At 42.3% G+C, this 14,711-nt stretch overlaps 1 protein-coding gene across 1 annotated transcript; it reads right to left on the bottom strand.

The window, feature by feature from the left end:
- Positions 1-11,973: 11,973 nt before the first annotated feature.
- LOC146189370 (uncharacterized) lies at positions 11,974-14,456 on the bottom strand. The gene is made up of 2 exons (XM_084604207.1): positions 14,298-14,456; positions 11,974-12,740 (listed from the first exon to the last, which is right to left on the bottom strand). Exons 1-2 carry the CDS (start codon positions 14,368-14,370, stop codon positions 12,082-12,084), a joined length of 732 nt encoding a protein of 243 aa, XP_084460333.1. The 5' UTR covers positions 14,371-14,456; the 3' UTR covers positions 11,974-12,081.
- Positions 14,457-14,711: the final 255 nt, after the last annotated feature.

The following is a 14,711-nucleotide window of genomic DNA, read 5'->3' as shown; positions in this document are numbered from 1 at the left end:
TTCTTTGTTGGTGGCTCCAGTTTATTAAAGCACGTGTCTTTCCTTCCGTAGCAAAAGTTTGCTTCCGAATTATTCCTCCTCGTCTCCGCATCGCAGCTAATGTATATCGACTGCCGTTTTTTATGGCCGCACCGACGGAATCCAAGGAAAGAAAATTCTTGAAGAAAGAAGAGGTAGCACAGCATCGTAAAGTGGCAGGTGTTCTGGCACATTTTCTGAAACACGTGGCAATAACAAGTGGGGGTCAGTATATATTTGGGCAATCAGCAAGCAACATGCTTCCGCAGCTGCGGCAGAAGCAATGATTTCGAATAAAGTGTTTTGTGAATAAAATCAAAAGCAAGACTATGATTAAAACACAGCTTTTTAAGCACATTTTTATTAGTTTTCCAACAAGCATACAGAACACAATTTTTTTCGGCCACATCCGACTACATTTGAAATATAAAATAGCAATTTATGTCCGAAATCTTTCTTTCCTTGAACACGTGCGCTAGTAACTGAACATTAAAAACTATCTCACTGAGCTTTTGCGCCGATTTTTATCTTGTTACACTTATAGGTAAGTAACCTCGCTCAAAGCTCAAATTAACTGCGACATATGCTAAAGGTCGATTCTTGCAAGAAATAGGTTAAAACAATTTTGTTGTTGTGGCTGTAGGAAGGAGGAAAAGAAAATGCACGGGCCTGCTACTGGCTCTGTAGCTGAGCCACCTGCGCTGCCTCGTACAGATAGACGAGAAAATAGAGAAGAAAGAAAATGAAGAGGGAGAGAAAGACGCACGCCACAACAACGGCTATCGTCCGCCACCGAAGCGGTGGCGGGTGCAATTACGGCCTACAACCAATAAAAATTCGGTGGCAGGCAAGACCGCACCGCAAGCGGCGATGACCTACCTGCTCCCCCCCTCCCCCCCCCCCAATTAGGAGAGTACTCTAAAAAATAAAATAAACAAAGAATGTTCAAGCTATAAAATGCCAATTTAAACACCTAAATATGCTTTACGAGCTCGAATTTTGTCAGGAAATTGTCGAATAATGCAATTTTTAATTATAGAAAAAGACGACACTATACAAAACAATATATAGTAGCTCTTTTTTGGAACTTACCGCGATTTCTGCTATTTGTTGTCAAGATGAGCCTTGGTTATTTGCTAATGGCGCCTTAACTACTCAATGCGAGGGAGACAAACATTTGATAATTGATTTTCACACGCATGGGAATATTAGTGCATTGGGATTATCTTCAGCAGGCGCCTGAATTGACGCACTATATGGTTAAAGTCTTTCTGATACCTCCTTTACTTTTGACCTCGGTCTGCGACAGATGCCTCTGGCTGATCCCCGCTGGCTTCCTGATCTCATCTACCCACATTACTCTGTCCGCCCACTGCTACTCTTGTCATTCTTAGACGGCACACTGTCGACATTGACGGATTTCGCTTAACTTGCCGTAGCTTCAATTACATACCTTGCTCATGCCAGTTTGTTCTTTGTTTCGACGTATATATTATAACAACAGCTTTTTTCCTGGCCCAATAAACTTCCTTCTTGTTTTTTTATTCTATAGACTTCCATTTTCTATTTTATATCCCGCCGTGGTGTCCACAAATTTTGTTTGAACCCTCTATGTTTGCCTCTGAGTTTCCGACGCATGAGGGAGAACCGCTTAGTCAGTATTTAAAATTTCGTTTTGAGGGATACTCTCAAGTCGCTACTAAATATGATCTACCCGTATTTGTCAAATGTACTCTAATCCAATCTCATTTTTATAGTGATTTCGCATTAATGGACTGAATCTGTAATCATTACCTCTCTAAGTAAACGCACTTCTTTACCGCTTTTTAGCCTAAGAAGGTAATTTGTGGCGACTTACAATTTGTTTTCGGAGTGACATCAATGCGTCAAGAAAATCCTTGGGGATATCTTCACACCGAGCGTCGGGGGAAAAAGAAAGATTAGGGGGTTTGGTAACAGAATTACCAGTTACAACATTACCTATGTTTCAATAGATCCTAAATAAAAGTATCAATCTAAGTAAGATATGTAAATGTTTGTTCAGGAGCGCTACACCGTGTTTTAGCGCTAAACTTTTGCGGCTCTGCTGATGTTGTGGCAAAGGAAAAACTTGGGATTCATCCATGTTCAAACTCCCGCGATATAAGAAGGAAATTTTTTGAAGGAACGTCATTTTTTGATGTTCCTCCAATAAAAATATGCGGAAACGGGGCCAGAGGCGCTGTCTCTGCACTACGTAAAACAAGAAATATTTTAAATCAATGTCTTCATTGAGTTTAATTGCAGTTGAGGCCTTACTGTTATTATAAAAGGAACGAAAAGGTATAGATACGACAAGAAGCATCTGTACTCTGCCGACTGTGACAAATTTTACACGAAGGCGTTGCTCAAATAGGGCCTATTTCTGCCATAGATAATGAACGTCTGGTCAGAGATGCTGACTTTTGTAGCAACAAGCGCGCTCTGGTGTTGAGAAGCGTTAAATAATTAAGGTCATCTCTGTTGCGGTTGTATAACATTTCAGGCTCCACTAGTTCATTTGGTTCAAATTTCATATTTGCAGTTGTTTAATTTCAGTTATGTGTCGACACAAAGTGGAGATGTACAACCTTAATCAAACGTTTACAGCCCAGGGGGTCTACTTCTGAGCAATACTACGTGGCCCGTAATGCATTCCTAGGTTTTCATAATTGCTGAAGGCAAGATTATTTGTCGTCCTACCGTCTTTAATGGGTAGGACTTCCACATTATTACAGAAGTCATATTATACCGCTTAAAAGCAAACCCTTTTGGCTGTAAACTTCCGATAAAAGCTGTGCATTTATCTATTCCCTTATGAAATGCGGTGAACTTCACTTTATTTTCTTTCGGTTGCCTTTTCTACATCTATGCTTGTTTGGATATTTGATATTACGCAATACAATTGCAGTGGTTATCTACTTGCGGCAATGCCTTGTGTTGCATTTGCAGTTAAATTTGCTGAATATGTATTATATTTAGGTAAACACCCCGCTCTAATTACTGTGCTATTGACTTGACTAAGCCTGTTGACGCTGAGTGCTTCATGTTTTTCATGTCCTTTGTTAAAGTCTACAATAACAACCCAAACAGAATTGGCTGCATCAGACATTCACATCATTTCTGGTGAGCACAGATCCAATTCTCCGTATATTTCTGATTTGCCTTAGTGTTACTGTTGTAGGCTTAACGCTTTGCAGTTTAAGTATTAAAACCAGGTATGCGTTTTGGCAACTAATAAAAGTTCCCTCACTCGTATCGTGAACGTCTATAACTCAAATATTTATTTCTCGAAGTGTTAGCGGAGCTTTATACAGTAATTACAGAGTTATCGCTAATTCAAAGTTTACTTTTGATTTAGTTCCAACAAGGAGCTGGATTTGCCTCACGTGGGTTTGTCTTTGATGACAATTTGTTTTTGCTGGGATCAATGCGGCACAAGACCGAGACGTCGCTTTATTGAATCGTAATGATTATGTAGCTTTAGTGGTGCTGACCGGAAAACAACGAAATAGTATTTCCTTTTTTCAGTCAGTGTGTTCTTCACTCATGTCACTCCTCGAAAGGAAATGCTCGACGTCGAGTTTTAGACATCAGGACTAGATCAACGGTTCTCAAATTTTTGGAAGCCAAGTAAATAAATCGGGCGATATTGCTACATATTGGCGTTGTTATTCCGAAATAAAAGCAATAATTGCTATCACATCAAGCATCTTTAATCAGAGTGCACTGACCACAGTAGCAATAAATTGTAATAAAGATGCAGAATTTGACATTACACCTAGTATTTAATAAAATTAACCAGTTCTGGCCATTGCGAGCCAAATATATGACCATTATTCAAACATGCTCTACTATAGGTAGAGAAAAGTGGCTAGGTTGTAATAACCTTTATCAAACAGTGTAACAATAATAGATGCGTGAAAACCTGGATTCACTCCTTGTTTTCAATTAGATTCTGTAGCGCAGTCGGTTGTAAACAGTCCCGAATTTTGAGTGTTTAAAAAATTTATCCCTTTTCTTTTGTAGCTATGCTCAGGGGACCAATGTTCTAGCTCCAGTAAAGAAACTTTGAATTGAGAACTTTTCGCATATTGAAATTTCAATTTACTAGATAGTAGGAATCCCCCTTGTAGGGGCGCTTTACTTGCTTTTGGATTACACCTAAGGCTGTTGGTGCAATAAACTTTGGTGTCCAGGGCGAGCGGTTAAACATATTTTAATTTCTTATTACTATTTTGTCAAAGATACAATGCTGGTTTTCCACCGGTCAGCAATATCGGAGATAAGTGCATACGGCAATAGTACAGTTACCAGGCTATTAAACGGCTGCATGGTGGAGAAATAATTTGCAGTAGTGTCACAAAAAAATGTTGGTATGAACTTCTAGGCTTCATTAGTGCACCCTAGCTCTTTAACCACAGTACGAAACTATTAAATGCGAAAACAAGTCCTAGGATAAGCGTACCAACCTCGCACCCAAGGAGGCGTACTTACCTTGCACACGCGTGTACTACACTTCGGCCAGTTCTTGGAGCGAGATTTTTCATGAATTGCCGGTGTTCCTTCGCATGTTTGAAATCAATGTAACGCACGTAGAAATACCATACTCAATATACTCTAGTAAAACTGTAGAGAGACAATAAAAGACTTTCGAATACACATCCTGGGGCCAGAATGATTGTTAGAAATGTCTAGCTCTCAAAGCGGATGCTCGTGATGCCGCTCTAGCTGCTGGGTGCATCAAATCCAATCATGTCCGTATCAGCTGAACAAGCCTGGAAATCAGCATCAACATATGGTAGTCACCGGAGGGGCATTTTGATCCTGTTCGAAAAAGAAAACAAACGCAGATACATTATTTGCGTGCGGAGCAGCTGCACGTAGCAGCCGCTCGAGCTGTTCAGTTCATCAACTCCAGTCATGTCTGAATCAGCGAGCAAGATTGTGAATCCGAATCACTATATGGTAGCCATCAAAACAATACTGCCAAGCTCTCCAAAGAAAAAGTGAAGTGTATTCCTTCCTACATGCTGCTAGCATTTGGGTGTCGCTTGTACTTGCGTCTTTTTCAGCTCGACATGTCTGGCCTTACTAAGCTCGCCCGACGTTTAGCATTGTTACACGAATACCAGTGAGAAAACACTTCAGCGATGGTTTTTGGTTTTGTAAATTCAAATATCAAAATAACGAAATCAACTACGCGTCTTCCACCTAGCTGCACTGACGTTCGTCATTCATTTCATGTCGCCTATTTGAAGGTTAGGAATCTTGCTGCTCGATGGCGACCGTATCAGCTTATTCACCGATGTATAGAGAAATAACGGCATATTTTTGCTTCTCAAAAAGTTAAGTTTGAAACTCGAGAGCGAACCTATCGTACTGTGATGCCTTTTAAGGTGCACTACGGTGTATATACCATGGTTATTATAGATCTGGGGGATATGCATTGCTAACACGGACGAATGATGGCATCAATGAGGAGAGTGGTCCCATGCTCATTTTCAACTTTTTTTTTAAATCCCAATGGTGGATCATATATGCGTAACATACAACGATGTGAAATATTATTATTTTTGGGAATATCTAACAATATATGAATTTTCACCGCTTCCCAACATAATTCTTGATTATTCACCTGTGTCTGTTTCGTAAATGACTGCGTGAGAGGGCGTCATGTCTATGGCAAATGTGCTGTTGTTTTGAGCTCGCTTACTGAAGACCACAATTTAGAAGTGGGACGAGGTCTATAGATGGTAGGGCTCTATAATGCCCGCACTCTGAGTGCGACAGCCGAGCAGGGTAGGACAGAGAGTACGTTTCCCTGGACATGATCCTCCTTTGAACAACTGTAGCGTCGCATCTCTATGACTCTCGTTTTCAAATCATTGTTTGGTTACGTTCAGCCAGGGAAACAAAATGAAAGGAGCATGTGTCCACTGGAACTTAGGGGTTTCCGTAAAGAGCTACTTGATTACGGGCCATTAGTAGGGCGCATTAGGGATACAAAAAATAGAGTTCCTGACAAACAAACTTGAAAATTATATGGTCGTAAAATAGAAATTTATGACCGAGGTGAAGTTATTTGCAAATGAGAGATGAAGTAGTTGACAGCATGACGAACAGGAAGAGCAGAGAGAACTTCAAAGTACGCAAGAATTTACTTTAGGTGCACCGAGCTATGATCCGAGTTAATTAGCGGCAAATGTTGAGAATGCAAGAAATGAATTGGAAATAATTGTCGTAGAGAGATAGAAAGCTGCCATTATACTTGCCAGAAGTAAGAAGTGAGCCACCTTTTATCTCCCCCTCCATTTCTTTTATTCTCCTTACCATTCGTTTTCGATCTTTTTCTCCCCAATTCCCCTTCCTACACAGAGCAGCATGCCAGCGAAATCTAAACACCGGCAGAATTCTCTGTTTTTCAATAAAGGGTCTCTCTCTAGCTCTATAGATCAGAAGGTGACAAGCAAGTGGACAATGAGCGATAAAAAGCGCCATGCCTCAAGTAATAAAATTAGGCAAATAGATTTTAAAATTGAGGTGACACAGAAGCTACCTTGATCGAGAGGGCATTTGATTTGTTAACCCTATGATGAATTCTTCGGCAATGTAAACGCGTTTGGACAAAAATTTCTCGTTACATTCTTGAAGCGCATGCCAAGGCTGGATGTAAGTGTCAGAAAAAAGTCTTGGTATACCAATAATTGTGCACAAGATTGAATTGGAGATAGAAGAGCGGCCGTGAGGTAAGTCGCTAGGGCTGGAATATGAAATTGTAAAATCTTTGTGTTAATAAATATTTTATATTAATTGTACAATATTACGTATAAAACGATAGAGACTAAAATAGTAGAATAGAAAGGCAGGGAGGTCAACTAGGTGATACCGAGTGGGCATCGTCCGGCATTAAAGGCCGTAAAGTATACACGAACACTCACATTGCGAGTAATATAGTAGAATTTAGTGATGCCAGTGAGGGTCGAGTGGCCATGCTGAAACTTGACCATGCGGGGTTACCTTACCGAGTGTCACATAAGTGCTTTTCTGTGAATTGGAATGCTGTATTATTGCAAAAACGTTGTTTTCGACGGTGCTAAAATGACGCGTAAGGAGTGCTCGACGGATGTCCTTAACAAATCTATTGGTTCGAATGCCAGTTTATATATCAGTAAAGCAGGGGTGGCCCTTGTCCCCATTGATTTTTCAAGTAAAATTCGAACCTTTTTGTATTGAAGTCATTAGATATACATAGACATAGGGTTTTCAGCTGCACCCCGTAGAAGGTAAATACTAGCTTATGAAGACAACGTGGCGATCTTCCATGCTGACAGGAAAAACACATTCGTGGCTTTTCGCTTTGCTAATACTTACTCGAAGTACAATTAAGACAGCCGAAATCTACTGAAAAAATTGGTGCCATATAATGGAAGTTTTGGCATGACACATGCAAATTTTATCGGTATGCAATGGGCAGCAGTAACTTAACTCTATGTAGGGTTCTCCATTCAGCACTCTAGGTATTCAAAGCAGGTTTGGAGCGACCACACAGGGATGTTCAAAGATAACAGGGAGTCTTCCCCCCCCCTCCCCCCCCCCCCCCGCAGGCCGCAGATTGTCTTGCACAAGCGAGCTGCAGCTAGCAATGCTTGTCGGATTGCCAAGATTCGGTATATACTGAAGTGATGGTCACGTCTCGCGTAAATGTCACAAGGGGGCATTATGTGCTTGGTGGCCTTTTTCGGAATTCAATTCGAAAGCGAACTAGCTTCTTTTCAGCATGAGAAAGAGCATCGGCTCTCTCCCTTGTTTCTAAGGTTCTATGGCACTTTTGTTTCTTTATGATGGAAGGAAGGAATTTCACCCTATTTTCATTCAGGCAAGAATGGCAAAGCGCACCACTGGAATTTCTCGTAACTACATTGTTTTTGTCAATCAGTATGACTAGGTATTATCGCTAAGTTGTGTCCTTTACAAATCTCGGCGCGCGTTTTTTATCTCTGTGCTTGGTTTCCGCAACAAACAAATACCTGTACGTAGACGTATTCGACTATATAATACCTATACCTCTCTACAAGATGGTGCACTGTGCAGGACGCGGAAAAGGTTTACTGCACCGAATGAAATGGATACCTATAAGGTCTACTGTATATAAAAAACTTTTTCTTCGACTGATTTCTGACGCCCTTCTTCTTAGTACATCACATAAGAAGAAAGGACATTCGTACCAAGGACGACTGACTACTGGTTTTGTAAACAAAAACCCATAGAGATGATTAGATTTTGCATTCATTGATTGTTTGGAGGCCAACTATCATCGATATATACTACAGCGCACTCTGAAAACATTCTATAGGTGCACTGAAGTCTGTTTAGGTGCAGTAAAGCGAAAGCATTTCGTATTCTGTCGCACCGCTTGATTGCTCTCGTGCCTGATCTGTCGTTCTGGCGCGTTTTCGAAATAAGTTGGCGACAGTGTTTTGTTTTCTTTCACCCCGGCGCCGTAACCACTGCGCCGGGGTGGCGCAGTGGTTACGGCGCTCTACTACTGTTCCCAAAGACGCGGGATCGAATCCCGGCCTCGGCGGCAGCTTTTCGATGGCGGCGAAAAGCAAGGCGCCCGTGTGCTGTGCGATGTCAGTGCACGTTAAAGAACCCCAGGTGGTCGAAATTTCCGGAGTCCTCCACTACGGCGTCTCTCATAGCCGGAGCTGCTTTGGGACGTTAAACCCCACAAACCAACCAACCAACCTTTATTGAGAGTTTGTGCTGGACACGCTCTGCCCACAAAGCCTGTCTAATCATGTCTGCGAATCCTATCTATGCCACTCAGGAGCCAAAAAATGATTTCGCATTAAAAAAGAACTTTCTATGACCCGTATGGAATCCAATACCAGCCGGCTAAAAGGGATCAATATATACCGTTGTGATGTGTTTATGGCTCTGTGTCTTCGCACTTTGTGGAAGACGACAATATTTACCCGTCATGCAGATGTCACTGTGCAATCAGCGCATGACATATTCATTGAAAGTAGCTGGTTCATTGGCGAAATGTATTGAGCCTAAAGCGAACTACCTGAGTGGGCGGGCATTCTTGACAAATTAACTGGACAAAACAATTATGTCCTTAAGCATTGACTTTAAAGCATGCAGAAGCGATTGCGCCTTTAACACTACATTTGATTCCGCGATATTAACAATTTATGGCCTCGTTATTTAAATACTTTTTACTATAAACATTACTGTAACATCAGTAAATATTCAAACGTCACGTTAGCAAGGCATTAATACTACAAAGAGTTCACTAGGTGTCCCTTCAAACACGCTTGCTACAAATGACTCTCCGTGGCGTCTGTTGTGTGCCCTTTTTGCTTGCAGAGGGCCTCAGATCGAACATCATTAGCGAGAAGATGATTTTCTTGAATTAGCTATAATTTTCTCAACCATATCTATTGAGGAACGTCCTTGCCAATTTTGTCTTGATTTGAACTTCTCCAGAACTGGTATCCTTTTTATATTCTAGAGTATTTTAAATTGCCGCGTGAAGTCATGTGATGTTTAGTTTTATACCATTTGAGCTAACCAGGTCCCCCCCTCCGCCACTGTGTACACTGGTGGCAGCTTTCCGTGGAAAGAGCTGTATAACTGCTTACAAGAAAAAAGTGAATCCTTTACTTCGTAGAATTTTGCAACTATTAGAGTGTCTCTCTTTGTGACACATTTTCTGCTACTCTCGAGAACGTGGTTGTAGCCTTCTTCATGCGTGGGCATGTCTACACGTGCCTGGTATTGCAGTGGATGTGCTTTTCGTGGTTTCATATTGTTTTTTTTTTTGTTTTTTTTTTTAGCCTGCTTGTCTCTCCAGGTGCGTAACACCTCTTTAACAATGTGTGTGTCAACGCTGTAGCATCTTCGTTGCTCGTGGCCAGACTTACTGCCCCTAGATCTCATGACAAAATAGAATCGTAAAAAAAATAATGACCAAATGCTAGCTCCACAATGTGGATACAGACTTGCATTTTATGCCGTATGCGTTTCGTCCTAGCTGCAGATGCACGTCGCTCCTTTAAGCGGCGTTATGTAAGGTGTACAGAAATGTTACATTTCAGGCAGCCTTCTTTATGCTGTTTCTAGGGTATGCATGGTGATCAGAACTTTAGTACAACATGGACACAGTACTAAAGTGGTTAATGTGTGCACGGCACAGATTGGGTCACACTGTTTATAATGACTAGACTTCTTATTTATAGATGCGCTCGCCATGATGTTTCCATTGTATTTCGGCAGCAGTTCTACTTCGAGATGGCGCGGTACTTTCCTTAGACAAAGTTAATAAATACATCCCCCTTCCTGAGACTGCATGTTTCGAGGGCATGAGGCCTTCGCGTTTGCAATTTTTTTGCATTTGTGTGTTTTAGAAATGACTATTTTGGTGTCACGGAAGCGAAAGTTACAAACCTAGAATTTACAAAATCTACTTTGTATCCTTTTACTATTATCATCAACCATTCTCGGTAGAGGTCTCTGAATTTCATATTCCACAAAGTTGGCAGTGACATCAATACAGAGAACATTTCCCCTTGCCTTACACGTCTCATTGCTAGGATTTATATACTTCCCCAATGGAAGACTTGTTCCTGGCTGCTGTTATGCATATCCAGCAGTTCATTTGCAAGTGGCGCGTCTAAGCGCCGATTTGCAGGCATGTGTGGTAATGTTTAGGCACATGCAATCAAAGGCTTTCTTGTATTCCGAGGGCACTTAAATATAGAACTGCTTATAGTCTGCTCATTTTAGCATTACCTTTTTCAAAGTGTATCACTGCCCAATTGTCACTTTCATTAAAGCCTGCCAGGTTCTTTCGTGAAACATTATCTGCAAAAACAGAAGTTAAGGAGTGAACAAGACAGGACAGGTACTGCTGGCTTGTTTGATCCGGCACTTTGTTTATCTCTCTTTTGTGCTGCAAAATCTTTTACGTGGATTTCAATTAACAGTTATAACGATCATTTCTTTGAAGGTCCTTTGCCTCACTGAAGTCTCCAGTTATCTTGTTTCTATTACCGATTACAATATAGATTTGTCACATTTTGTATGTTTTTTACATAGCAATGCTTCTTGCCTGCTCTTGCTTTTCTTCTTCGTCGTTGACTAATGGCCTCATTAACAAGTGGCCGTTGGGGTTCCTATAGGCCGCTGTTTTGTTTTGTCAAGGTTGGCAGAGCACCTCACGTTTCGGGTAATTTGATTCTGCCTTTGTTCATTTTACAATGCTTCTGCATTATGAACCACTTCAGGCAGGTATTCCCGATGAGTAATAAGATAAGATAAGATCAGACAAAAAAATTAAGTAAGCAGCAAGAGGCTCAGCGTTTTGAATATAGTGCTGAATTTAATACCAAAACGCAGTGGAAACTAACCGTAGAGTTGATGTATCCGTTAGGTCAATAAGGCACTTTTAAACTATTTCAGGATTGCTGTAGATCAGCATTAAGAGGGAGGCGGCAACGATTTGTATTCAAGACGTACCAGAGGCATTTCACACACTCCCTGAATGGTTTATTTGCCACAAACACCGAAAAGAGCAAAACGTAATATTGGAGCAAAAGCTGAACTGCGCTAGGCTTTTAAACCGTTTTCATGACACCATGTTGCCGTGGCACCATGGAAGAAGAAGAAGAGAAAAAGGAAGAAGACGAAGAAGAAGGCGAAGAAGAAGACAAACGCTTAGAGGCCAACAACAACACCGTAGCTAATGCTTTTGCTCCACATTCGGTTCAGCAGCATTGAACCCTTCTGATTTTTTCTATGCAGTATTTCAGTAAACTATAGAGCTGTAATTATTGTTCTAACTTTAAAAGCATGAAAACAGCAACAATCCACTTAGAATATTACTTCATTCGGAAACTTCCGGGTCTTGTCAAAGTAAAGCCACGATTGATAAAAGGAAGTTTTTCTTTATTGGATGGATCAACGGTGGAAATGATTTTCCTTTTCATCAGCCACTCCTTGAACGGGTGAAATCACTGTTAGAGGCTACTGGCGTCAGTCTAAAGCAATTGGAACTTGGTGCTGAACCCCATCTCCCTGGTAACCGGGTTTTGGGTGGGGCCCATGTGGCGGTCGATGGTGGCGTTCACCAGGTACTGCGGGCAGAAAGTCGCGAATTACAGTGGGATGGGAATCATAACGGCGCCGAGGTGGCGACAGTGGGTCACGTTCCCCGCGCAGTGGAGGCCTGAAGTCACGTATGCCCGGCGGATGGGAATTGTCGAAACTCGGCCGGGATGGTCTCGATGGCCGGGAAAGGTCTACTTCAAAGCGGTCTGGAGGTCGGAAATCACGAACCCCAGGTGGCTTGGGACCAGTAGGATGATAAGTCCCAGAAGGAAGGTTGGGACGGGGTCCATACGATGGGCCAGCGGGAGGGTACGGTCGTGAACCAGGAGGAAGGTACACAGGTCCGGGTGGAGGATGGGGACTCGGTGGCTCAGCATAGGGGGCGCTGCGACATTCGCTGATGCAACGACCTTGCGTGTCCCTGTAGAATCCGTCGGCGCAGTAGCAGCCGAAATCGCATGTTGAGAGGCATCCCTCAAACGGCGCTGGCGGGCAGGTCTTTTCGCCGCAGCCCCGGCTGACGCACTGTTTCCAGACTTCGTTCTGACCACACTTCTTAGGCTTCGGCGGTCGCCATGATTGATCTGGAAATCCGAACCAATCAAACAAACGGTGTGGCCTATATTACACCAGGCAGTTCAACATTAAGGGACAAGAGTTACAATATCATAGGTATTGGGATTCCTCCAGAAAGCACACAAAAGGGCACTGGCCTACCCGCGTTACATCACAAACGAGCCAGCTCCAACCCACCTTTCCCTCCCCTCCACGTACACAAAGGCGATCATGAAAAGCCCAAATCAACTAAAAATATTCTAACAAATAACAAATATTTCGGCTAAATAGCCAGCGCGCAATGATGTAGGTCACCCATTGTTTTAATCCTACTGATATGATCACGCATCCTCGTGCGTTATCATCCTTAGCTATTTTTCCTTACTGATCATGCTGATTACGAGAAAGCTTAAATTGCTAAACAGCATGCGCTGTTCAAAGGCGAAGTAGCCCTGCTAATTGAAACATAATTCTAGGTTTGATTTCTTAAAGAGTTCACGAAATCTGCCTTCTTGGAAGAACAACAGAAACCTAATCTACTAGAGGACTTGGAATAGATTCTTTCATGGGCTTCTTCTATTCTTGTTCAGAAACAAAAATGGGGATTTCAGATTACGGGCGAAATGTCTACTCTATAAATGCGTCCCCTCACAATCACTAATTTTCCTAACTGGTCTGCCTATGCTCATGACCTGTTAGCCTTTGTTGGAATCGCAATTCTTCAATCAAACGCAGCTGTTAACCGGACACTGTCGCCCGTGCATTCCTTCGCAGCCCTTTAGCTCTTCAAATGGTTTTTGTTTTAACTACTTAAATTATTAGTACGTTACTGTGCATCATTAGATTCTGCCAAAACTGTTTTGTTTTTTGTTTCCAAAGCGAGCAGTCCTTTCTAGACAATCAAACCTGTGACAGGTAAGAAATGTAGATGATTTTGTGAAAATGTACAGCATTCTTCTTATCTATACAAGAGATTCCAGGGGAAATACAGAGTCATATATTTTATCATAAACTGCCACTGTAAATGAACGCAATTGGTGCCATTTGAACAAACTATGTTGAAGCGATAAGGCTATTGCCAAATACTACTCGTTTGGTAATACCAAATCAAGATCCGTATACCTCGTGCTATGGTCTTTCCAGTTGTGATGTATGGATGCGAGAATTGGACTGTGAAGAAGGTTGACCGCCGAAGATTTCACGCGTTTTAATTTAGGTGCTGGCGGAGACTCTTGAGAGTTCCTTGGACTGCCAGAAGATTAAATCAGTCGATATTGTCGACCATATACTATGACTCCTCATTGGAGGTTCAAATTCTAAAGTTAATAAATCTCAGCTACTTTGGTCATCTGATGAGAAGAGAGGAGTCGCTGGAGAAATATTTGATATTGGGAAAGGTTGAGGGTCACCGGAGAAGGGGTAGGTAGCGAACGCGATGGTTAAATGGCATCCTCGATTCGCTGCAGATGAAGTTATGTGATGTTAGGAAGATAGTGAGAGACCGGAAAGCATGGCGTGATATGGTCCATAGGGTCACGAAGAGTCGGACACCACAGAACGACTGAACTGAACTGAACTCGTCTTACCTTTAGTTTGCGAAGCCGAAACAAATGCTGTAGACAACGCCAGCAATATCACACCTCTTACAAGAGGCCGCATTGTGTGGCTGCCGATCGGCGCTGAGTCTGCGATCTTGCCTCGAGAAGATAAAGCAAGGGGATTTTTATGTACGGCGCTGCTGTCGGCGCAATATTTCCTGACAGGGCAGACATCACGGGTCTGGTGGGCGCAGCAGGACGCCATCGTGCTCTTGCGTAAGATGAAGCTTGCATGCCCCTTCGTAAACAGGAGACTGACAGACGGCGTCGCACGAGCGGAAGTTATTCCTGCGGCGTAGGCGGATGACGGCCAATCAAGGAAACCACTCGAACCAATCACTTCCAGGTAGTGGCAAAGCTGGAGCGCCTTTATTTCTTCGTGCGTCGCTGTCTCGCTTGGCG

The sequence above is a fragment of the Amblyomma maculatum genome, chromosome 5 (genome assembly GCF_055883805.1).
Source record: "Amblyomma maculatum isolate TAMU_Amacu chromosome 5, ASM5588380v1, whole genome shotgun sequence".
Classification (NCBI taxonomy): Eukaryota; Metazoa; Arthropoda; class Arachnida; order Ixodida; family Ixodidae; genus Amblyomma; species Amblyomma maculatum.
Note: the sequence above shows the minus strand (reverse complement) of the source record. Positions and strands in the feature narration are given on the sequence as shown.